General features: G+C 44.1%; 1 protein-coding gene across 1 annotated transcript in view; it reads left to right on the forward strand.

Annotated features, from left to right (window-relative positions):
- Positions 1 to 18,958, forward strand: part of CHMP4C (charged multivesicular body protein 4C) — a 32,477-nt gene extending 13,519 nt beyond the window's left edge. Inside the window, exons 2-5 of the mRNA XM_005689327.3 lie at positions 9,170 to 9,347; positions 13,201 to 13,315; positions 16,433 to 16,595; positions 17,154 to 18,958. Coding sequence (XP_005689384.2) covers positions 9,170 to 9,347; positions 13,201 to 13,315; positions 16,433 to 16,595; positions 17,154 to 17,218 — 521 coding nt within the window. The 3' untranslated portion in view covers positions 17,219 to 18,958. The remainder of the gene's footprint in view (positions 1 to 9,169; positions 9,348 to 13,200; positions 13,316 to 16,432; positions 16,596 to 17,153) is intronic.

Genomic DNA, 25,738 nt, shown 5'->3' on the forward strand with positions numbered 1-25,738 from the left:
CGTGAATGTGTCCCTCACCCCCCGGAGAGTCGATGCGCTCCCCCGTGTACCTTCTGGGCCTCGTACTTGGCTCATTCTTTTCCTCTGTGCCACTCCTGCTGCTTGAAGGGAGCGTGTTACTCGCTCAGTCGTGTCTGACTCTTTGCGACCCCATGGACTGCAGCCCGCCGGGCTCCTCTGTCCATGGGTTTCTCCAGGCAGGAATACTCGAGTGGGCTGCCATTTCCTTCTCCGGGGATCTTCCTGAGCCAGGGGTTGAACCCTCGTCTCCTGCATTGCAGGCAGACTGCTAACCATCTGAACCACCAGGGAAGTGAAGGAGGTACCTTACACACACTAGTATCCATGGGGACAGTTCTGTAAGATGGTACTGTTGCTGAATGATGGATAAGTGATTGAATGCCCATTTTTATCTTTTGCTTCCTCTGAGATTGTAGCCTTCTTCGTCCCTGCAGGGGCCTAACACAATGATGGGCATGCGGTGATACTTCAGTGCATATTTGTGGAGTGGCTGAAAATGAACAGATGAGGAATATATATATTAAATATACATATATTAATGAAGAAGGCCAGGGAGAATTCATTAAGGCCTGGCCCTGGACAAGTAAATGAGTGTTAGAATTTTCTAATATTTCACTGGCTGTTTCCCATCTAACCTGTGACTTTGAAGAGAGACACTTTGTTTGTATTCCATTTATGGAATGCGTGTGGTGGTGCTTACTCAGATTGTGTTTTTTGAGAACAATAACAAGGAGCCATAAATTGAAGGTACTGGGTAATGAATCAAGTGAGTTTTATATGAGTCACAGGACTTGCGTTAAAGTTTCTCATATAAAACAACACGATTATGAGACTTCTCAGTTAAAAACAAAAGAGAACCATAAGCAATTATGTGTGGCATACGTCAATTAAGTGCTGTCTAGGATTAAATCTTCCAGGCTTCGTCTTTTTAGGCCTTCTCCAGAAATCATCCATTCCTGGGAGAGAGAGGAGGTGTCATAACGCAGCTGCATATTTCAGAAACAGTTTTGTCTATAGTCCCTGCATATGATGGTTCCAAAAAGGTTTTTTCTTTTTTGCCACCTGATGGATGAACAATGGACACGTTTATATGCCTTGAATGAGCAAAGAACAAATTGACCTTTCTAACTGGGATGCCCTGTACCTTACCTTATCTGAGCAATGAAACTGCAGCTCTTTTCTGCTGTTTGAAGGTATTTTTTTAGTGGGTGACTGAAAGCCTTCCTCCTCTGGCAATGTGATGAAGTCGCAGAGGGCTAGTTGAGTTTTGGTTCAAGTGAGTGATTCTTACATTTTGGTCTCAAATGCTCAGTGCACTGTACAGTGAGAGCTCTTCCTGATCCCTCGGCAGGGCACGCACAGCACATTGTCCTGCAGCTCCATTGCTGAGGGAACGTCACTGTTACGGAAGGAGACAAAACCCCTACAAGCTTTCCCCCCTCAACGGAGTACAGCAGATTCCTTTGTTTTCAAAACAGTATTCCCCAGGTTTCATCAGCTGCTGAAAACCACATGTAGGAGCTTGGAAGATTGAGTTGCGCATTTTACACAGGTTAAATGACAGGATTCTGAAAGTGTCCTTCTTTGCGAAATCCGGAGGCATGCTTCAATTGGGACAGTTGTTGCACGTCTTTGGAAAAAAAATACAGCTGTTTCTTTCCTCGATTGGTTATTAGGAAACAAGTTAAAGCTTGTCCAATTTATGGTTTGCCTGTGGCATCATCATTTCATGAGAAACAGTTCACAGAGAGACTCCTGACATGCACACCTCTTGGCTCTTTGAAACAGAAGCCTCTTGTCTGGGTGTCTTAGCTTACTGTGCCAGATAGAAGCTACAAGGAGTGCCCATTGTCCTGGGGCCAGGTCCAGCCATTGCAGACCTCATCAATTTGGCTCACACAAGGTTTTTTTTGAAAATGTAGCTTAGGTTTTAAATTTGAAGGATTTGGGATGCAAACCCAGATGTCTGGCTTGTTCTGAGCATGTGGAGGGCTGGGTGTGCAGCTTCATGGCAGCGGTGGGTGGGAGCCCAGCCGTGTTGCCTCCACGGGTCGGGCTCGACCTCTCCTGGTGGCCAGAGGGCCCACTTGTTCCTGCTGGCCCCCTGATGCTGGAGCCAGCGTCCACTGCTGTTTATTGTCACTCTTGCACTTTAATTGTGATAGTAGTGAAACACTGCGCTCTCTTTCTCAAAGGTGAGCAAATGAAGCAAGCTTTTCCCGTTGACCTCTTTCTCAGTCACTTACCTTCATTACCCGCCGGCTTTCAGAATTTAGGATTTTGATTCAGGCCACGGTGTAGCTTGCGGTATGTGGATTATAGTGGAAGTTGAGACCTCACATACTGGTGAATTTTCAAATTTCTCCCAATTATTTTGAAGAGCCAAACCCATATGTGAACACAAACGTTCAAAACTATGTCCAAACCAAAACTTATTATTATTAATTTAAAAATATTGGCAAGGTTGGGCATGACAGCATGTGGCTTCCACCATGTGGTCTGACATCTTGTGAAGGAGGTGGTGATAATGATGCAGGTTTCTAATATTTATTAATCACTCTCCAGGTGCCAGTCTAAGTACTGTACGTACCTTATTTATTTTAATCTTCAACAACAATGTGAGTTTTATTCCTGTTTTCCCATAAGCAACTTTGTAAGGCCACGCAGCAGGGGGTGGGTGGAGGCTAGATTTGAAAGGAGGCAACCTGACCCCAGAGTGCAGGGCCTGTTTGCATCCTCCGTGAGCTGTTGTTGTGGTTTGTGGGGGCTTCCTAGGTGGCTTAGTGGTGAAGAATCTGACTGCCAGTGCAGGAGATGTGGGTTTGATCCCTGAGTCTGAAAGATCTCCTGGAGAAGGGAGTGGCAACCCACTGCAGTATTTTTGCCTGGAGAATCCCATGGACAGAGGAGTCAGGCAGGCTACCGTCCATGGGGTTGCAAAAGAGTTAATGTGACTTAGCAACTAAAGAAAAACAACAGTTATTGTTCAAGTGAGGAAGCATCATTTAAGGAGAATTAAGGTCACATACTAAGGGTATTGCACACAGGTTTTAATTGGTATAGGTAGGATTAAAATGTCGATCTAGTGACCCCAAGGAGAAGGCAATGGCAACCCACTCCAGTACTCTTGCCTGGAGAATCCCAGGGACAGAGGAGCCTGGTGGGCTGCCATCTATGGGGTTGCACAGAGTCAGACACGACTGATGTGACTTAGCAGCAGCAGCAGTGACCCCAAAGCCCCGTCTTTTATACCAAATTATATTTCTCAATTTGTAGAAAGTAATCTAAAATTAATTCTTACTAGGAAACGTGGCATATTTTTAAATGAAAAAGTTTTGTAAAGTTCTCAAAATAAAATGTCTTGGGGTTAGTGGTTCCGAAAGAGAATAAACACTGAGCCTGCTTGGCAAGGCAGGGAGGGGACGGCCGTTGACACTGCACTTCTGGCTCTGTTGGGTGGAGATGTGTATTTAGAGTTTAACTTCTTAGGACACTCTGCTGTGTTGTAGTATTTTGTACTGTACCACTGAAATGTGGAGCTGTTGTGTAATAGTATATTCCTGTTATGGTGAACTATGGTGAAAAAACAGGTAACTTGTTGCCCAGAGGGTCTCAGAAACAAGATATCCATGGCCTGAGAGTTTCAGTTTAGGGATGCAAACTGTAATATAGGACGGATAAACGGCATGGTCCTGCTGTACAGTACAGGGACTATATTCAACACCTCGAGGGAAATCATAATGGAAAAGAGTATGACAAAGAATGGCTAAGGCTGTACCTGAGTCACTTTGCCGTCCAGCAGAAGTCAATGCAACATTGTAAAGCAACTATTTTGTTTAGTCCCTAAGTCATGCCAGACTCTTCGCTACCCTAAGGACTGTATCCCACCAGGCTCCTCTGTCCATACTTCAATAAAAAAAGAAACAAAAAAGAGATAAGATATACAGTCTCATTAACTAAGGAATCTTATATAAATCACTGTTATTAGTAATAATATTTAGTTGCTCAGTCTAAGGCGGTCTCCACAAATGATCACTAATTCTTAGAATAATTGCCCAGCCTCTGGGGGATTCTGTCTTCCTTTTCCAGCACAGCAGACTGAAACTCAGAGAAGGGAACTGACTTATTCAAGAATATATGTCTATTAAGTCACGGAAGAAAAATTCAGCCTCCGGCTTTGAAGGTCATACTCTTTCCACTATACTGTGCTGTCACGGTGCACAGAATTGTCAGATTTACTCTCTTAACATTCCTTCATCTTGTCTTCTGTGGAATGGATCAATGACCGTGTTTACTCTTGCAGTTTTTGTGAGAGCTAACCGTGTCACATGATGCACGCAAAGCACTTCCCACCAGTTTGGTGTGTAACAAACGGTGGCTCAGCTGGTGCAGAATCCGCCAGCAACGCAGGAGACCTGGGTTTGATCCCTGGGTCAGGAAGATCCCCTGGCGAAGGATAGGCTACCCACACCACTATTCTGGTCTGGAGAATTCCATGGAGTGTACGGTCCACAGTGTTGCAAAGAGTCGGATACGACTGAGCGACTCTCACTTCAGTTCAGTTCAGTCGCTCAGTCGTGTCCGACTCTTTGCGACCCCAGGAATCGCAGCACGCCAGCCCTCAATGTCCATCACCAACTCCCAGAGTTCACTCAGACTCACGTCCATCGAGTCTGTGATGCCAGCCATCTCATCCATCCTCGGTTGTCCTCTTCTCCTCCTGCCCCCAATCCCTCCCAGCATCAGAGTCTTTTCCAATGAGTCAACTCTTCGCATCAGGTGGCCAAAGTACTGGAGTTTCAGCTTTAGCATCATTCCTTCCAAAGAAATCCCAGGGTGGAACTCCTTCAGATTGGACTGGTTGGATCTCCTTGCAGTCCAAGGGACTCTCAGGAGTCTTCTCCAACAACACAGTTCAAAAGCATCAATTCTTCGGCGCTCAGCCTTCTTCACAGTCCAACTCTCACAACCATACATGACCACAGGAAAAACCACAGCCTTGACTAGACGGACCTTAGTCGGCAAAGTAATGTCTCGGCTTTTGAATATGCCGTCTTCACTTCAAATGCTCCATAGAAGTTGGCTTTTGTTTTGTGGTTTGTTTGGCTGTGTGCCCTGAGCTGGGTCGGGTGCTGGGGAAACAGGTGAATAAGTTACTGTATCTTTCCACAGGGGGCTTACGCTCAGTGCTGGGGAGACGGGGTCGGATAGATTTTGTTAACGCAGGACTGTAGTCCCGTGTGAGGCGCGCAGCGCAGTCGTGGCCCACGGGCGGATAGCACGGCCCTGCTCGTCCACCGCGCTGAGCCTCCCCGCAGAGCGGCGCTGTGTGATTTTGTAGGAAGGCCCTTGTGCCAGAGGCCTCTGTTTTTAAGTTTCCTTCCTAAAGGACAGATTAAATAAATACATGAAGACTGTTCTTAAAGTTAGGAGTAAGTGCTGTTCATGCGATCCCGGAAACTGCAGTGTTGCCCCCAGGGAGGAGGCGAGATGACCCAGGACCTTCCCCACGGGCGGAAGGGACGGGGAGGAAGAGTTACCACCACGAGGCAAGCAGACGAATGTCCGCACCTACAGCGTCCTTGGCGCCTGCAGGAACGCCCGGCCCGTCTGCTTCCTCCCCGCGCCCGGAAGCAGGCCTGCCCGTTGGCATGCCCTGCCCAGCTCCATGGGGAGGCCTGGTGGAGAATCACACCTCTGTGACCAGGATCGCAGAGCTATTTCCGTCAAACCACGGTGTCTGCTGGCTTATTTCCTTAATGTTGCTTCCGGTATCTAGATTGTCCTAAGACTTTTTTTTTTAGTTTTACTGGAGTAAAACTTAAAAGAATTTTCAGAAAGGGTACATAAATATAAATTCTCTAAATACCTATGTGTCTCAAGTTGACTTAATTTGTTTCAAACTTAAATAATTGCTTGGATTTTTACAGAATTCTAGCTTCAACACGTTGCCAAAGTTGCAAGACGCTATGCTGCTGCTGTTGGAGAGCCAACATGTCTTAAGTTTACTGATGGTATCAGTCTCATCCGTTTGTCAATAATTGTTCCGCTTGTTTCCTCTCTGGAAACATTTAAGATTTTCTCTCTCTCTCTTTTTTTTTTTTTAACCTTGGAGAAATGAAATTTCACGATGGAGGTCTAGGTATGTGCCTTTTATTGTTTGTTTTTCCCATCTACGTGTTCAGTGAGTATTTTTATTCTGAAGAATCATCTTCCTTCGTCTTGGGGAAACTGTACTCTTTAATTTCTTTTTCATCACATCGTTATTGGCCACAGGACATGGCTCCCAGGATCTTAGTTCCCCAACCTGGGACCAAACTGGGGGCCTCTGCAGTGGCAGGCTGAGTCCTAAGCGTTGGGTGTGCAGAAGGTTCCAGCACATTCTGTGATTTCTTTATTGCTTCTTCCCCTCCATTATTTCTGCCTATTTTCTACTGAAACTGCTGCTTATTTTTATATTAGTATCCACACTTCCCCTGAAACATTCTCTCTCTTTTGAACTTCCCGTAAGATGGATGTTGGATTCCTTGGTTCTGTCCTCTAATTTATTGAATTAATTATCTGTCTTTTTGTTCTCTGTTCTGGGAGAATTCTCTAACTTTATATTCCAGATCACTAATTTAGTCATCTGCTGTATTTATTATTCTACTTTTTAAACATTTAAATTTATGTTTTAGTTATGTTTTTAATTTCTAAGAACTGTTTCTTGTTTTCTAGTTGCTCATTTTTAAGACAGCCCATTCTTGTCTTATAACACAATAGCCTCTTGATCCCCCTGTAGACACTAATGTAAGTTTTGTTTTTAACAGATTTTACTTAACATATTTTATTCTCTACATTATCTCTCTTCTCTTGGGTTCATGATATTATAGGATACAAGAAGCAGTAGTAAGAAAACAAGCCAGCAGACACTCTCAGTTTAGTGTAAATAACTGTTGAAATTGTGTCTATGAAGCTTAATGCAGTTGTTAAGAAATATTTCCTTAAAAAATTGAAAGAATAATTTTAAAAGCTGGTAGTCATCTGGAACTAATAAAAGCAAGATTATTTCAATGAAACACTTGGGGCTTTGGGGTGTTACGACAATCTTGTTTAGGAACAATTCGTTTTATAGATACTGATTATTTTTCAACATGTATAGAAAACTTAAGTTTAATTTTAAGCATATTATTTAAATACAAGAGTATCCAATCGGAGAATAAATTTAGTATGTGTAACTATCCTACAATTAAAGGGGGATAAAATGAACAAAGGAAAATTAATCTGTATATAGACAAGAAAGCAAAAAGAAAATGGAAAGCATAACAAACAGAAAACAAAAAATGATGGCAAAAAGACCATTTGGACATAGATCAGTTATTACAATAAATAAAAATAACTTAAAAACTTACCTTAAAAGTTGGAGACTATCTGAATGGTTAAAAATAATCATACATATTAAACATTGAAATATATCCTACCTGTTATAGGCATATAAAAAAAATTAGAAAAAATTTTGAAATTGAGGTCCACACAGAAGTATTACAGGTAAATTTCAACAAAAAGAAAGTTGAAATATTAATTTTCCTTAATGCTAATATATAGTATATAAGTATAAATTTTATATTAAGTGTTAATATAAAACAAAATGGAATTTAAGGTAAAAAGGATTAAATGGACAGCAAGTAATATGGCAGCCCACTCTAGGATTCTTGCCTGGGAAATCTCATGGACAGAGGAGCCTGGTTAGCCACAGTCCATGGGGTCACAAAAGAGTTGGACACGAATTAGTGATTAAGCAACAAAGAAATATTTATTTACTGATCACTAATAAAAATCCAACAGGAAAGTATAATGGCTAGGAGTCTTTGTGCACCAAACAAAAAGCATTGGAATTAATATACTAAATCTGTTGGAAGTGCAAGAAGAAATTGTTCACAACAGAGAAGAGCATTCTCTCAGGAATCTCTGTTGCAATCACACGTGCTGCTCTGAAACCATAAAGCTGTTTGAGCTCTGTTGTCAGCTCCGTTTGATCATCTTCATGTTAGCGTTCTTCCGCTGCTCTTTCCTGCACTTTCACTAAATGCCTTTTCAAAACTCTCATTTTAAGTCCTGTTTCTCAGGGTGCCTTCAAAGGTGCTCTAGTCAAATGGACTCATTAGCTTTGTGATTTCTGAAAGATGTGTGTTAAGATTTTGCTGAGTGCTGATGGGAGGGAATTTGGATGTCATTTTTCTGAAGGCAACTGTCTTTTCTGTCAGCAGTATGCCGTCTAATCCTCGAGTATGACTGTTGATTTCATGACATTTAGGATTAGATGCAACCTTACTGACTGTCTCATAGTCACTTCAGATCAAGACATGGTTGGCTTGCTAGGTTTTGGACTGTTATTAAATTCAGGCAACTCATGTAACTTTTCTGGATCTCACTAACTTGTCTTTGAAATAAGAATAACTTTGCAAGAGTGGCAGTATCATAGCCAGTGATGTTTATTCGAGGCGTGATTATTGCTAACTGAAATAAGAATATAGGGCTAAGATAGACAGCCCTTCAGGCTCTTTCTTTCTCTAAGGCTTTATTTTCATATTATGCAATATGTACTTCTATTTTTACCTAGTCTTTTTCTAAAATCCAACATTAACAGAAATGTTTCTGTGGTATATATTATAGAATATGGTATTCTGACTTTTCATCCTCTGACACCTGGCAGATTTTTGGGAGAATAACAAAATGTTTTAGGGAGTGATAGTTTTTGCAAGCAATCGCAAGGACAGATGCTGCCTGTACATTCCTCAGCTTTATTTGAAGTCCTCTTTGTGGGCGTGCTGCGATTCATGGGGTCGCAAAGAGTCAGACACGACTGAGCGGCTGAACTGAACTGAACTTGTGGGTTTCTACAGTGCCGAGTCCATGGTTCACTCACTCACTCATCTGGAGCTCGGTTGTGTTTGACTCTCTGCATCACCATGGACTCTAGCCCCTCAGGCTCCTCTGTCCATGGGATTCTTCAGGCAAGAACACTGGAGCTGGTTGCCATTCTCTTCTCCAGGGGATCTTCCCCACCCAGGGATCGAACCCAGGTCTCCATGGTTAATGCTGAGTAAATGTCTCTTGAGTAAAGAGCTTACGTAAAGTTCCTTATAAATGTGGCTTCTCCCTTATTTAGCTGCATTACAGGCTCTGAAGAGGAAGAAGAGGCTTGAGAAGCAGCTCACTCAGATTGATGGCACACTTTCCACCATTGAGTTCCAGAGAGAAGCCTTGGAAAACTCATATACCAACACGGAGGTGTTAAGGAACATGGGCCTTGCAGCAAAAGCTATGAAAGCCGTTCACGAGAACATGTGAGTGACCGCCGTCTCCCTCTGAGTCTCACGTTCCCTCAGAGCTTTGGAACTCTGATGGCTTGGGAAGGGGTGGGCTTACTCATCTGAGACTCTGACATGTTGGGATGGAATGCTCCCACAGAGAAAGAGTGGAAGTTTTAATCTATTAGCAGAAGAAGAAAAGATCATGAGAAAATAAACGGCATTCATCTTGCCTTTAATGTTTTCCAGGCCTCACTGTTCTCTGATACTCCACCTGCAAATATTTTCATCCTCTAGTTTCAAAAAGGCTTAAGTGGTAACATCCGTGAGGATATTAGAACTGTACAATAGTGGCTGTCAAACTTTGCAGAAGTGAAGCTGCTCAGTCATGCCTGACTCTTTGCGATCCCAAAGACTGTAGCCTACCAGGCTCCTCCATCCCTGAAATTTTCCAGGCAAGAGTACTGGAGTGGGTTGCCGTTTCCTTCTCGAGGGGAACTTCCCCTCCCAAGGTCAAACTTTGGGAGGACTCAGAAATCACTACTAAAGAGAACCGAGATGCCCACACCCCTTTGAGAAAGCTTGGGACTGGGCCTTTTTGTTTTCAACCAAGTTCTCCGGGTGATTCTGATATTAACCAGTGTTCGAGAACCATTGGCATACAATATAATAGATAAAAATGTGGATTTGGGGCAGGTTTTCTGGATTGTAATCCCAGATCCTGGCTGACTGTCCTTGGACAATACTTTGTCTCTTCCTGATTCAGTTTCCTTGGCTGTAAGTTGAAGATAATAATCATACTTACCTCATGTGGTTCTTGTGACGGTCGATGAGAAACTGGATACACTGCCGTCAGGGGTTCCTGGCGTAAAGTAAGCACTCAGTCGTCAGTATTCATAGTGGTAGTGGGGCTCGTGACTGTTTGCTTTTTATTTGCACAGAGAATCTAATCCTTTCCTGAGCTTAAATATGACGGTAAAGTTTGGGCCAAAGGGGTACAAGGGCAACAAGTGTCTGAGGGACCCGTGGAGAAGGTTCCGTGGGTGGGAGACGGGGGGAAGAGAGGCCGCGGCCAGTGAAGGCGGCTTTGCTGACATTTTCCTGTCGTGATAACCAGCGGACCATCAGCCGTCATTTTGACAGCTTCTGAGGGATCGTTAGATTCACTCTCAGAGTCACCACCCACTGCCATTGCTGTGAGTTAGGTGCTAACTGTGTTCCAGAATCATAGCCCTTCTCCCAGGTAGCTCAGCCTCATCCTCCCTTGGTGTCCCTTTTGGGAAGAATTTACTGCTGGGCCCACATTTTAGCTGTACATTTCACATATGAGTTTCAAATACACGATCCTACTATCTTTGTTATGAATATAAGAACTGGAAATAAGGAGTGGGCAGAGGGTGGCTGGAGGAGGATCCACGGCCCCCGCCCGTGTCCTGCCCAGAGAGTTCGGGGACAGAGGAGCCTGGCGGGCTGTGGTCCATGGGGTCGCAAAGAGGCAGACACGCCTGAGCACCTTAGCACCGCACAGCACGGCACAGCAAGATGCCAAAGTTCTCTGCCGGGTTCCAGCCCCGGTGGATCCAGGGAATTCGAAGGGTGGACGGCGTTGGCGAGGAAAGACTTATTTATTGATTGATATAAGATTAGATTAAGAAACAATAGTGTAGTAGGAAAATTAAGTGGAGAAAGAGGGCTGAATAACTTGGATTACGCGGAAGACCAATAAAATTCCAGACAAGGAATTTGCACCATCTACGTTGGGCCACCTGCGCTCGCTTGAATATCTAAGGGTGCCTCGCCTTAGGCTCCCTTTTGCGCGGGTCATAACAGCCAGGGCAAGTAAGTAGACTTGGCGAGCCTCTGTGCCCCAGATGGGAAGTCAGCCTGAAATTAAAGTAAAGAGGAGACACGGAGGAAAGGGAGAAAAGGAGAGAGACACACACAGGGGAAACCAGTCCAGCGACTGGCTCCGGCTCCTATTGTCTAGAAAGGCCATTTATACCTTTTTTTGATTGTACATAGAGATCAATGGGTAATACAAAATTACGCAGCGTCAGCAGCCCAGACTCTTATCAAAACCAGGCTTTTCTCTCTGCATACCTAATTGTATACACAAGTCTTAGGTGATTTACATCATCTTCTGGCCAAAAGGGCCAATTAACATTTTACAGCCTTTTTTCTGATAAGGGTTTGTCGACCAGAACACTTATTTGTGTTGATCTTCCCAAAGTCTGGTGCCATTCTCAGAAAGCACTAAATAAAGTTACATTCTTACATAGCAAGGACACAAGAGGAGTGCAGTGATATATAACAAAGAGAAAAGTAATTAACTCAAAAGTCTAGTGTTGCTAACATCAAAACTATTATATATCTTTTTCCATATCCCGTTTGCATTGATTAACATCCTCCCAGGTGCTTAAAAGATAAAGAATATGGAGGCCTGGCAGCAGTCATTGAGTCAACACTGAAAACCCTCTACCAATATAATTTTTAACTCTTTAGAAAAGGCTCTGTATCTTTAAGATGCTTTTAAGCTTTGTGCCTCTCGCAGTTGGGGGCTGTAAGCAATTCACAAGCTGTAAGAGGTCTGGGGGAACCTATTAGGCAAGCTAGAGAGTTATCAGAGGGGGTTTAACTGAAACATCCCTTTCAAATGCAGAAGACTAAAGTCCTGAGTTGACTTTTTTCCAGAGAATATCAGAAGAGTGGAAAAGCAGGCAGATTCCTATTTTTTGGGGGGGTGGATGCTCAGGAAATGCCAGGGGGAACTCCTGAAGTCTGATCATGACCTTGTGTATGTCAGCTTCCTTCCTCATGACCTTGTCATGGGCGGAATTCCTCACGCTGGCTCCCGGCAGTTCTCTTTTTGATTACTGCATGAAATGCTGTCAAATATTCAGCTTTTCCTCTACGTGGAGTCTGGAAAACATGCAAAGCATTTAATTCCACTAGGAATGACAATGTCAGCATTAGTGGCTCAGTAATGAGTAACCTTGTCACCTCCCCGGTACCCATCAGCGTGGCCTGGGCTCAGAGCTGGAGGGATGATTTGGAGAAGGGATGCAGACACGGCCGCCAGACGTTCGGACCCGAGCCTGTGGGGCTGCAGGGGCCAGAGGGGCTCAGGCATCAGGAGCTGGCTTGAGACCTGCCATCGGCCCTGGGCCTGTGATCCTTTGCTGAAGCTGCTGATTCTTCTGAGGCCTTCACAGGCCTAACCCTGCTCTCATCCTTTGTCTCCCGGCCCATCAGCAGCCATGGGGAAGTTCTCAGGAAGTCAGAATCTCAGGACTACAAGGCATTCTGGAAAATAGATCTCTGGTCTCCAAAGTCCATCTTCTACAAAAAACTGCTCTGATAGCGGCTTCTGAGTACCACCCCAGCTTATCTCACTCACTGTGGTCCTTGATGACCTGTGGTGTTGCTTCCTGCAGAGTTAATACATAGCATGTATTTAACCGTTTCATATGCCCTTCCACCCTGGAGAAGGAAATGGCAACCTGCCTAGGAAATCCCATGGACAAAGTCTGAGCCTGGTGGGCTACAGTCCATGGGGTCGCAAAGGGCTGGACACGACTTAGCACCTGAGCACGTCCTACCAGAAAAAATTTCAAAATGGGTCTACAGATATGCCCCCTAGTGACTCCCAAACGTAATGGCTATCAATTTAATTTACATAAATTAAAATATATGTGCATATACAGAATTATTAATTTCTTGAAATGTAAATTCTTCAAGTTGATCAGTCCTACCACCAGGGACGTTTATAATTCTACTGAGATAACCAAGAGTTTATGTTGAGTTGGCTCACTTTTCATGGGGGATTGTGTCTAAATTCATAATTTTAAAGTAAAATTCTACAGTATTTCAACAAAACATTGTTTCCCAGGGATCTGAACAAAATAGACGATTTGATGCAAGAGATCACAGAGCAACAGGATATTGCCCAAGAAATCTCTGAAGCATTTTCTCAACGGGTTGGATTTGGCGATGACTTTGATGAGGTGGGTGTCACAGTGTGGAACGGAGCGGGTGCTGCTGAGAAGGATAGCTCTTCCTGGGACTTCCCTGGAGGCCGCTGGTCACGACTTCACATTTCAGTGCAGGGGGTGTGGGTTCCATCCCTGGTTGGACCCCACGTACTTCAGGGCCAAAAACCCAAGACATAAAACAAGCAATATTGTAACAAGTTCAATAAATACTTGAAAAGTGGTCCATCTCAAAAAAAAAAAAAAATTCTTGAAAGAAAAGATAGCTTCCCACCATGTGAAGCGAGCAGGTGTGCTTACACGTGTCCTTTAATATCACTAAGGAATGAGTGATATCTGTTAGAGAAACACTGTCTTAAGAGGGAAATGAAGTGTTGGCAGCTCTGGTTTAAAGGAAAGATGAATATAGTTTGGCAAATAGCCCCCTAATTAAGTTCTCAGCTATTAGAAGAGCAGCATGTGATGATGTGAAGTCCGTGAGTTTTAATTGCTGACGGGTGCGTAAACAGCCCCATTACGAGAAATTGAGTGCTCACACATCTGGGCGAAGCAGAGCAGGCTGTCCCTCTGCAGGGACAGGCAGATCACGCTCCTGCTAAGTCAGGGCTTAGGCTGCCTCTGTGTATTACCCGGGCTATGAAACAAACGTGGAGTGGCATTATTAACACACACACTCCATTGAGATTAGTCAGTCCAGTAATAACAGACTGATCATACTGGTGAAGTCTGCGCTGTGATTTCAATTGTCCCCCTCAAAGCGCACAGAGGAAGGGCTGGTGCGCGGTTTGGAAGGTCTCAGATTAGCGCGGCCGAGAATCTGCCTCCCTGCGCTCACGTGCTGATAAGCACAGCCCGTCTAGGAAGTCAGACGGGGTTCCGCGGAGCCGGTGAAAGTGAGGATTGGCTGTCAGCCGCTCTTTGGTTTCTATACGTATTTGATTTCATCTCATTTTCCTCCATTCTCGCTTTTTTAAAAAATTGAGAGGTAGTTGATTTCCCAATACTGCCTATTTCCGGGTGTGCGGCAGCGTGATTCTGTCGCACATACACGTAATTATTTCCTCAGATTCTTTCTCTCATAGGTTATTATTGGTAGAGTTCGCTGTACCATGGTCCTTGTGGTTATCTGTCTCATTTATAACACTGAGTACATGTTAATCCAGACCCCTCATGTAACCCCATCCCCATCCCCTTTGGTAGCCATGCGCTTGTTTTCTGCGTCCGCTGGTCTGTTTCTTCAGCAGCTTTTTAAATGCGGTAGGCCACGGCTTGGAAAGGGTGGCTTTCAGGCCAGATCTTTCCCGAGCTCGGTTTTTGTTTGGCCCGTGAAGCAAGATGGTTTTCCTATGTTTAAAGCACTGCGGGCAACCGCAGCAGCACGCAGACGGCCGCTCGCCAGGGGCCGGCCGCGGCCTGCAGCGCCGGAGGCGGCGCGGTCCGGCCCTTCGCAGAAGCGCCCTGCCGCTGGCGGGCTAGTGGGCACCCGGGGGCTGTAGGCGCGCTGCGGGGGCCCTGGGCCCGCGGGGACGCCCCGCTCTGCCGCGGGCCGCTGAGCCCTGCGAGGCCCCTTCACTTTCGGACCCTCAGTTTTCTCATTTATAAAATGAACATGACGATCAGTAGACTATTCTGCAGTCCCTTAAATTCTAAAATGCTTTTATCAACGAACGAATATGTGTTTGCTACCTGAAGTCTGAAAGTGATGGAAATGATTAATCTGTGCTCGCATATTTGTTATAGGAACTAGCGATCTTTTCAGTGCTGTTAATGACCGTCAAGCACTGCTGGCGGCCCTGGGCGCACCTTCAGCGCAGGGCAGCGTGTTCTGCTATTGCTGCGCTTGCTATATTCGTTCCTAATTGTTCTTTTAGCAGAAACAGGATGTCAGAATATTCATTCTGAAGGTATTTTATTCCTTCAGCCTGTGGAGGACTGTAAAGCCAGCAACTAGCCTGAGGCACTATTTCACAGCGCCTCCTGCTGTACATTTTCGTGTTTATTTCCTTTTTTGAGGTAGATAAAACGGTTCCCAGACAGCTCAGCTCGCTGTATGTCTGATACATGCTGACTTGATCCAATGTTGTGCTTGGCTTCAAGATCTCCACTCTTGGCCTTAGTATTGTTACTCTCATCTTAAGATAGAATAATTGTTTGTGAGCCTTTCTCCTGCATTCCAGAAAGCTCCTTAAATGTAGGGACTGTTGATTGGACTTTGTCTCTGGAGCCCGGAGTTCATGCCTGGCCTGGAGTGAGCTCTCGATAAATTTGTTCAGTGCCAAATGAATAAATGAAGAAAAATCCTTGGTGGAATATGAATGTCTTAGGTCATTGCTCATGACAATGGCCTCAGAATTATAATGATGGCAAGTTTAGTTTTGACTCCCAACCTCTCTCAGGGGCTTGGGCTCAACCTGAGGACTCTTGGGGCCAGTTAGACCTGAACTAGTCATCTCAAGCCATATCATGTCTGTCATAAGGTGGCTTTTACCCTCAAAGTCTCAAACCGGACTTGCTTTTCTAATGTTCTTGGGACAGAGTAATTTAAGATTAAGCCAGACTGTCTGGGACTATTGCTAACAGAAGGAAATACAGTGTACCCACCTGGAGTTATCCTTAACTCAAACACACAGCATGGTTTTCATCGGCTCTGGTAATTTAACAAAGGAGCCATAGTATCCTTGATACTTTTTACGTTTGGTATGTTAAGGTTTTGCTATATCTGGTTTATTTTCAGTAGCATTAGCCAAAATGAAAATATATATTTCCTTTAATTAAAGTTTCACAGATTCTGAATTCTTAACAGTAGAACATAAAAGTTACATTGCAAAAATGACAGGCAAAGTGTAAATTTTCTAGAAGCTCTGGAGGTTATATATTCAGCTAGCACAAATTACTTAAAAAAAATGTTGACTGAAGTATTATAAGATTAGCTACAACAAATTTGCACAGCCCCAAATATTCATATTTTAATTATTGCTCAGTGTTGCAAAAAAGACTTAGTCTTTAAATAAATATTCCATTTCACTGGATTCTCACATATCAATTGGGTAGCAGATGTTTTTGTTATTGTGTTTGAGGAAACCCACGTCTTGAAACGTTAACTCCATAATTCTTTCTTTCTCCTATGTTCAGGATGAGCTGATGGCAGAACTTGAAGAACTGGAGCAGGAAGAATTAAATAAGAAGATGACAAATATCCGACTCCCGAATGCACCTTCTTCCTCGCTCCCAGCTCAGCCGGACAGAGGGTCGGGCAGGATGCCCGGCGCGTCCTCGGCACACCGCTCTCGAGCAGGTCTGTGCCTCACCGAAGTGCCCGTGGTCAAATACTGACCTGAAGTCATGGCCAGGCCCATCTCAGGAGGACCTCTCCCGTAGACTTCCCGGGCGACCTAGTGGTTCAGACTCAGCACCTCCACTGCGGGGTGTGGGTTTGATTCCTGGTCAGGGAAGTAAGATTCCTCAGGCCCTGCACAGCCAAGAAAAAAGAGACTCTCAAGAGTAGTGAGCATGCCTGGGCTTCCAGGTGGCACTAGTGGTAAAGAGCCTGCCTGCTATGCAGGATATGGAAGAGACGCAGGTTTGTCCCCGGGCTGGGAAGATCCCCTGGAGGAGGGCATGGCAGCCCACTCCAGTGTTCCTGCCTGCAGAGTCCCATGGACACAGGAGCTGGGTCCGTGGGGTCGCAAAGAGTCGGACACGACTGAAGCGACTTAGCACACACGTCTCTTCAGCACTATTTTCCATTTCAGAAACATACACCTTTTAATGAATAATTCTAATTTGTTTTCTGTGCTGAAGGTGTGAATGTCACCAGTGACTGATTTTTATCCTTTTTTTTTTTTTGTTCCAGCATCTTCTAGGAGGACAGGCAGAGAGGATGATGACATCCAACATTTGGCAGCTTGGGCTACTTAGAACGGAAGTTTTGGATGCAGCTGTATATAAGACATGAAGATGTTTTTGCCAAATACAGAAGCTAACACAGATTGTTTTATATTTATACTGGATGAATGATTGTCTTTTAAGCCTCATAGGTAAAAGTTAAAGGAGTCATGTGTAGCTTTAGGATCCCTTTAAGATGAAAAGGGACTTCCCGGTAGCGCTTTGGAGGATCTCTTCCTCCCGATAGGAGGGACCATTCTACCTTCTTCCCTGCTGTATTTCCAGTCCTGGCATGTCGTTGGTACTCTCTATGTATTTGTTGAAAAGAAACTGAATCCTATTAACATGTAAAACATATAATCAACTATCAGCCACTTCAGAGTGACATGTTCTGAACTTTCCTCCCTGTGCGAAGGCAGGTTTGCAGTGAGTGTCCATGTTAGGAGAGTTGTAGCCCACGGTAAATGTACAAGAAATACAACTTTTCATAGGAGAGGCTTCTTGTAAAGAAGTCTTGTGTGAGTTTACACATAAATAGTTTCACTGAGTTTTGCAATTTAAAATCTTAAAGGCGTTTTAATTGACATTTATTATGCCAGTTACGCTTGGAATGGGGCAATGGCTACATTTCCCAACATGTCTGAAAGCGCTAACAGCTTCCACTGCTGAGCGGGCCTCTCCTGGGTGTTGTTTAGCCACTTAGGGAGCTGCATTACCGTTCCCAGGCCATTATGATGTTATTATGGCTTCAATGTGCTAAATGTGTGTGTTCGTTCTTTTCTGTTTTGGGCTCTCTTGTACATTTATTTACAATTTGTGTCATATTCTTTGCAAATACATAAAAATATAGGCAATTAAAAATATATCTTAGATACAATTTGGCCATAATGATTTTTAAATGGGAAGTAAAATTCAGAATTATGTGTTGCCCATAACGTGTCATGGGCCATAAAATGAGAAATGTCATTATAGAGAATGGTCTAGCAATTCCCAGCATTAGCTCAGGGAATACAAGCGCCAGTGGGATGGAGACAACACTAGACTTGGAGGGAGGAGTTCTGGACCCTGCTTCCCGCTCCGCCACGGACACGGTACAGCTAGGCAGGCCGTAAGCTCAGTCTGTGTTTTCCCACTGAGAAATCTAAGGGCTGACGCTTCTGTGCTGCCACAGGCCTTTTGCGTGTGAAGTCCTCAGCAGTCTTTCTACCCCCGCAGCACAGACACCACACCTTACTTAGCTCTTCAGTCCCAGTTAAACCGTCCTTTGTTTCGGGCAATATTTCCCTCATTGCAGACTAACTCAGGTCTTCCTTCTAAATGCTTCCGTAGCCGTCTGCTTTCTGCCCTGCCGCCCATCACGGTGTATGTTGCGCGTTTCCTTCCATGAGCGCTCTTACTGCTTTTCCTCTCCTTTGCTGCTGTGCGTCAGTCCCTCAGTCGTGCCAACTCTCTGCAATCCCACGGTCCGTCTCGTGGGGTCCTCGTGGCAGGAACACCAGCGTGGCCCCCGTTCCCTCCTCCGATGGGCCGCGTTTCGGCAGAACTCGAGTGCCACCCGTCCGACTCGGGTGGCGTGACCCGCACGGCTCTCAGCATCACTGAGTTCCTCAAGGCCCTCTGCCACGAGGAGGCGGTGATCCTCAAAGGGGCTCCTCCCTGCTGCGCGTGCTGCCTGGAGGGCAGGCACTGTGTCTCCGCCCATTCAGTCCATCCGTGCATCTCTGCACAGCCTCTCTCGTGCAGCTGTCACTTAATAAAGGTTTGTCACTATTACATGGAAGACTATTTTTACCTCTTTGGGTCATGATAGAATAACAGGAACTGGATTTACCTTCTTCTGTCACATAACCGGAAAACTGGACGGAATATATGAAGCAGCGGTTTTCAGACACTGGACGGAAGGCAGCAGAGAGGAGGCGGACAGATGAAAGGCGGACTCTGGTTCCCCGCTCGTGGCCTCACGGAGCCTGGGGGGCTTACCGAGGGAGGAAATCCGAGGGGGAGGCTTCTGGAAAGGAGGGTGCTGCACGGAGAGGGGGGAGCGTGCTGGAAATCCGCAGAGAGGCCCCTTCCAAGTTTTTGGCTCAGAACTGGTCTGTATACCTGTCTGAGGAAGTGACTGTCACAGGAGGGACCACTGGAAAGAAGCAAGCAGGTCAGTCCCGAGCTCACACGGGGCAGGGGAACGTGTCTCCATCAGCCATGGGGAAGACCTCCTACCAAAGGGTATCAGATTGAGTCCTTGGAAGGATATTGCCTCATTAGTAAGGTCAAATTATGCCTAGGCTAAAGGCTCTTCTGGGTCCACCCTAAAAAGCTTAAAAGTGAAAGTGTTAGTCACTCAGCGGTGTCTGCCTCTGTGACCCCATGAACTGTAGCCCCAGGCTCCTCCGTCCATGGGATTCTCCAGGCAAGAATACTGGAGTGGTTAGCCATTCACTTCCTCAGGGGATCTTACTGATCCGGGGATCAAACCCAAGTCTTCCGCATTGCAGGCAGATTCTTTACTGTCTAAGCTACCAGGAAAGTGCCACAGAAAGGTTAAAAGCCAGTTTCAAAAGGATGAAACAATTCCAAGGAACTTCACTGCATCCCAGAGCAAAACCCCCAGTGCGTAAAGGAATAGAAAAGCTAATAAGTAGTAACAACAGACAATTAAAACTGGCACTCAACAACAGATAACATCCCCAAAGCCTGGCATCCAGTGAGAAAATTTCAGGCATGCAAAGAAGCAGAAAAATGCAACCCCAAACCAGGAGAAAGTCACACGGTAGGAATGGACTCAGAAGGGACCCAGAAGACGGAATTTAAAGGCAAGGGATAGTAAGACGGCTACTAAACATATATTCTTCATAAAACTGCTACAGTAAATATACTCCATATGTTTGGAAAAGAAGAGACAAACATGATCACAACGAAGCGAGAAATGGCAGATATAATAAAAAAGACGCAAACTGAAACTCTAGGGATGAAAAATATCTGAGATGAAAATATAGAAGATGGTGGGAGTAACGACAGATTAGACACTGCAGAGGAAAAGGTTAGTAAACTTAGAGACATAGCAACAGAAATTACCCTAAATAAAATGCTAAAGAGAAAAAATGGGAAAAATAAAGCAAGAATAAGCTTTGAGACCACATTAAGCTGTCTAACATGCGGGTTATTGAAGTCTGGAATTTTGGTGGTAGACTGGATGAATTTTGGGGGGAAGGGGCTTTTTTGGGGTAGGGAATGGAATAGGATAGAAAAAAACTTTTGTAGAAATAATGGCTGAGAAATTTCCAAGCTTGCTGAAAACAATAAATCTACAGTTCAGTGAAGCTTGTGTGCATGCGTGCTAAATCACTTCAGTCGTGTACGACTCTTGCGACCCCATGGACTGTAGCCCGCTGGGCTCCTCCATCTGTGGGATTCTGGAGGCAAGAATACTGGACTGGGTTGTCATTTCCTCCTCCAGGGGATCTTCCCAACCCAGAGATTGAACCAGGGTCTCCAGCGTCTCCCAGATTGGCAGGAAGTTTCTTTACCACTGAGCCACTTGGGAAGCCCTACACAGAACAGGTCTTTCTAATTAACATTTGCATCTGAATTGAGATGTGCTCTGAGTGTAAAACATACATTGGATTTCAAAGATTGAGTATAAAAAGATTGTAGAATATCTTATTAATACCTTCATATAGAGTTTATGTTGAAATAGTTTTAAATGTATTAAGTAAAATATATTATTAAAATTAATTTCAGCTGTTTCTTTTCACCATTTTAAAATGTGGCTACTTGGAAATTAAAAATTACGTATGTGGTTCACATTCTATTTCTATTGGTTAGCCTTGGGCAAGAAGACCAGTTTCTCATTATCGATGAGTGCACAGGTGGATCTGAAGTACTAAAATGCCTGTGTTCAAAATGGAACACATTCTGTAGAAGGTGACCTCTTATTCTGAAAACAAACAAAATACACTGAAATAAAAGCATAAAGTTGCCCCTCTGTTGACAATAAGGAAGGAGTGAAAGAAATGAGAGAGAAGGTATAAAAGTAAATCATCCTTAGATTGAAGAGGTATTGGAAAGAATAAAGGTACTAATCAGCCAGCTAAATATGTTTCCAGCGAGGCATCTTAGAATGGAAAAACTTCTGTTTGGAAGTTACGAAGTCTGGGATGTTTGCTAAGAACTGGTCTCACTGCAACTCAGTGGTACCTCAGGGGTGGATCTCCATTTGGTCACGGCTGTTTTGCATTTTTAAATAAAGTGTTTTCCAATATATCACTCAGGTTTTTTTTCCTTCTTTTTGGTTATAAGAAACACTTGATGGCTCAGTGGTAAAGAATCCACCAGCCAGTGCAGGAGACAGGTTTGATCCCTGGGTCGGGAAGATCCCCTGCAGGAGGGCATGGCAGCCCACTCCAGTGTTCCTGCCCGGACAATCCCATGGACAGAGGAGCCTGGAGGGCCCCAGTCCACGGGGTCACAAAGAGTCAGACCCGACTGGAGCAACTGAGCCTGCATGCATGCAACCCGTTCAGCATAACTTAAGACTTTTTAGAAGTGATCTGGAGACAGTTCCCATAATCAAAGAAAATGCGGGAAATGCAAATCAGAGGATGTTAGGAGCCAGAGACTCTGGAGCTCAGACTAAGGGACTCCATCTTCTCAGTCCCCACAGCAAGGAAAGGTAAGCTGTGGCCGTTCTGAAGAAGCTGTTATTCCGTTCAGGAACAAATTTCAAAGCCAGGATATTTAATTGGCCAAGCTCCCTGGATGCTCTTGAGCTGAGAAGCAGGAAGGGAGGTTTGCTAAAGCATAATCGAGGTTCTCTTACCTGAAGAAGACGGAATGGATGTTGGCCTTCTCAATCTAAAACACCACCTCAAACAGCAAATGCCCACGCACCCACTGAGAATGATTCAGTTTGAACTGCAGCATTTCCTCCTTCTTGGCAAACACTGAGTCTGAGCACTGATTTATTTAGTAGAAACTGGAGTAGTAGGTACTTTACACACTGCAATCGTCTGTGTCTTACTAAAACAAACAGAATAATCTGTTAAAGTTAGGAGTCCAAGCAAGAAAGAAGAAAAAGAGAAAGGAAAAATTCCAGAGAAGCTAGGACCAGCAAGGACACCTTGGTAGCATCACATTATAGCCCAGTGGAACCAGCCTATAAATTGTTGGTCAAAGTCTAGGTCATGTCTCTACTTCTTTTCGTTTCTTCAGTTTAAGAGACATACTGATGTTTCTGCTGGAGAAAGTATTTCTTATCGCTGTTCAGTTGCTAAGCAATGGCTGCCTCTTTTTGACTTGGACTTGGCATGCCAGGCTCCTCTGTCCTCCACTACCTTCCAGAGTTTGCTCAAATTCATGTCCATTGAGTAGGTGATGCCATACAACCATCTCCTCCTGCCTTCAATCTTGCCCAGCACTAGGGTCTTTTCTAATAAGTCACTCTTTCCAACAGGCCAATGTATTGAAGCTTCAGCTTTAGCGATAGTCCTGCCAATAAATATTCAGGGTTGATTTCTTTTAGGATTGAATGGTTTGATCTTCTTGGTGTCCAAGGGACTCTCAAGAGCCTTCTCCTGTACGTCAATTTGAAAGCATCAATTCTCCAGCATTCAGCCTTCTAATTTATGGTCCAAATCTCACATCCGTACATGACTACTGGAAAAACCGTTGTTTTGACTATAGGGATCTTTGTCAGTAAAGTAATGTCTCTGCTTTTTAATATATGCTGTCCAGGTTTGTCATAGCTCTCCCTCCAAGGAACAAGTGTCTTTTAATTTCATTGCTACAGTTACCATCTGCGATGATTTGGGAGCTCAAGAAAATAGTCTGTCACTGCTTCCACTTTTGCCTGTTCTGTTTGCTATTAAGTGATGGGACTGGATGCCACGATCTTAGTTTTTCGAACGTTGAGTTGCAAGCCAGCTTTTTCACTCTCCTCTTTCACCTTCATCAAGAGGCTCTGTAGTTCGTTACAGGGGTATCACTTGCACTTGTGGTTGTTGATGTTTCTCTGGGAAATCTTAATTCCAGCCTGGGATTCATGCAACTTGGCGTTTTGCAGGATGCATTCTGCATATAACGGGCTTCTCAGATGGCTCAGCAGCTAAGAATCGGCCTGCAATGCAGGAGTGGTAGGAGTCTCAGGTTCGATCCCTGGGCTGGGAAGATCCCCTGGAGGAGAGCATGACAACCCGCTCCAGTGTTCCTGCCTGGAGAATCCCATGGACAGAGGAGCCTGGCGGCTACAGTCCATGGGGTTGCAAAGAGTAGGACCCAACTGAGTGGCTTAGCACGCACTCTGCATATAAAATCAATAAGCAGGTGACAATGTACAGCCTTGTCATCCTCCTTCCCCAATTTGGAACCAGTCAGTTGCTCCATTTCTGGTTCTAACTGTTGCTTCTCGATCTACATATAGTTTTCTCAGGAGACAAGTAAGGTGGTTGGGTATTCCGCTCTCTTCAAGAATTTTCCAGACTGTTGTGATCCACAGTATTTCTTAAATTAGCTAAAATACTCCAACTTCAAATTTACTTTACATCATTTGTTTCCTGGCTGGCCAGAAGTTTTATTGCATTTTATACAAGACCTTGGAGCTATTGTTCTGGAAAAAGAAGACAGTGTATATTGACGGAGCACAGACAGGGCAAAACAGTAAAACTGCTCTTCAGAAGAGAGGTGTTCAAATGCTGAGCAAGTAGGCAATGCCTCCGATTGTGAATCCTCCTGAACAGTTCTGATATTCACAGGCTACTGAAGGCTGTCTATACACTATTACTTATGCTATCGGGAGGGTTAAATGTTCCTTTTCAGCATCCAGAGTCTCCAATTCAGAATTCTCTGTGAAGCACCGAAAGGGTGACATGTGGATGGCGTGTGGCATGCTTTTCTGTGACATGTTTATATATCTGAAATGTGTCTAAGTGGATCATATATGCTCATGTACGAATTATACACGTGTGTTAAGACATGTATAGCTGCAGTCATGTCTGACTCTTTGCAACCCCGTGGACTGCAGCCCACCAGGCTCCCCTGTCCATGGGATTCCCCAGGCAAGAACACTGGAGTGGGTCACCTTCTCCAGAAGTCACACTCACTCTCTACATTAATACAGTGTGTGTGTCCCGGACTCTTTGGAAAGTCTGCGGCTCCTCGCCCTCCACAATCCTCCTGTGCTCCCTCAGTCCCAGCTCTTGCATCCTTTTCTCTTTGGAGGGCTGTCTTCTTCCTGACTCATAAATGTGAATCTTTCCCAGATCTTTAATAACTCAGTTTTTTGCTCTCTCTTGTCTTTACTATTTGTAGGTATCATTTTAAATTATAGCTTCAACTATCCTTTCTATGAGAGAATGACTTATATTGCTCATATACATTTATTCATCCAATCACCTGGTATTTACTAAACACTGTCCTCTGAGCTCTGAGTCAGCATGGGGATTAAAGCTGAAGCAGTCCTGCAGTTGCAGTCCAGCTGTGCCCTCTATCCCAAGCGCTAGTCACCGAGGGGCTAGAGGTTCACCTGAGTTTTCCTGGCGTCACTTCCATATTGACATCTTTGTCTCAAAGTCTACTTTGCCTGGTGTTTGTATTAGCTACTCTCCTCGGCTCTCTTTTGATTACATTTTGCATAGAGTATCTTTTCCCATCTTTTTATTCTCAATCTATATTTGTGCTTGAATCTACCGTGAGTCTTTTGTAGATAGCATAAAATTACATATTTCTTTTTTTAAATCCATTCCCTGATCTCTGCCTTTTAGTTGGAGAGCTCAGTCGTTCATATGTAATGTATTTACTATATTTGCCATTTTGGTGCTTGTTTTCTATAATTTATGTCTTATGTCTTTTTTCCCTTAATTTCTCCATTACTTCCTTCTTTCCAAAAGGTAATAAATAGCTAGCAAATAAATACACTGTAGTGTACTATTTTAATTCTCCCGCAGCTTCTTTCACTATGTAATTTATTTTCTTAGTGCTTTTCCTTGGGGATTACAAATAACACTTTAATTATAACAAACTAGTTTAAATTAATACAAACAACTTCAATATTATATAAAGCTTTGCTTCTATATATCTCCCATCTTCCTTTACAGTGCATAAACTCCATCTTTAGGCATGTGTGCCCATAAACACAGACTTGTAGTGATTACACTTGTCTTTTAAATAAAATGGAAAAAAGAGGAGTCACAAGTAGAAATCCTCACACTGGCTAACATTTGCCTGTGCAGGCACCTTTACTGCTGTTCTTTATTATTTGTGTTGGTTCAGATTCCTCTCTGGTGTCCTTTCATTACTGCTTGAAGGTCTCCTTTTAGCGTGTCTTGTGAGGCAGGTCTACTAACAACGAATTCTTTCAGTTTTTCTTTATTAGGGAGTTCTTAATTTCTCCTCCATTTTTTTTTAAAGAATAGTTTTGCTAGTTAAAAATTTTGGATAACAATTTTTTTCTCCTAAAAATTTGAATATGCTACTTTCTTCTGGGCACCATGGTTTTTTATGAGAAAACAGCTGTTAATCTTATGGAGGATTCTTTATATGTGATGAGTCTCTTCTGTC

This window comes from Capra hircus, chromosome 14 (genome assembly GCF_001704415.2).
Source record: "Capra hircus breed San Clemente chromosome 14, ASM170441v1, whole genome shotgun sequence".
Classification (NCBI taxonomy): domain Eukaryota; kingdom Metazoa; phylum Chordata; class Mammalia; order Artiodactyla; family Bovidae; genus Capra; species Capra hircus.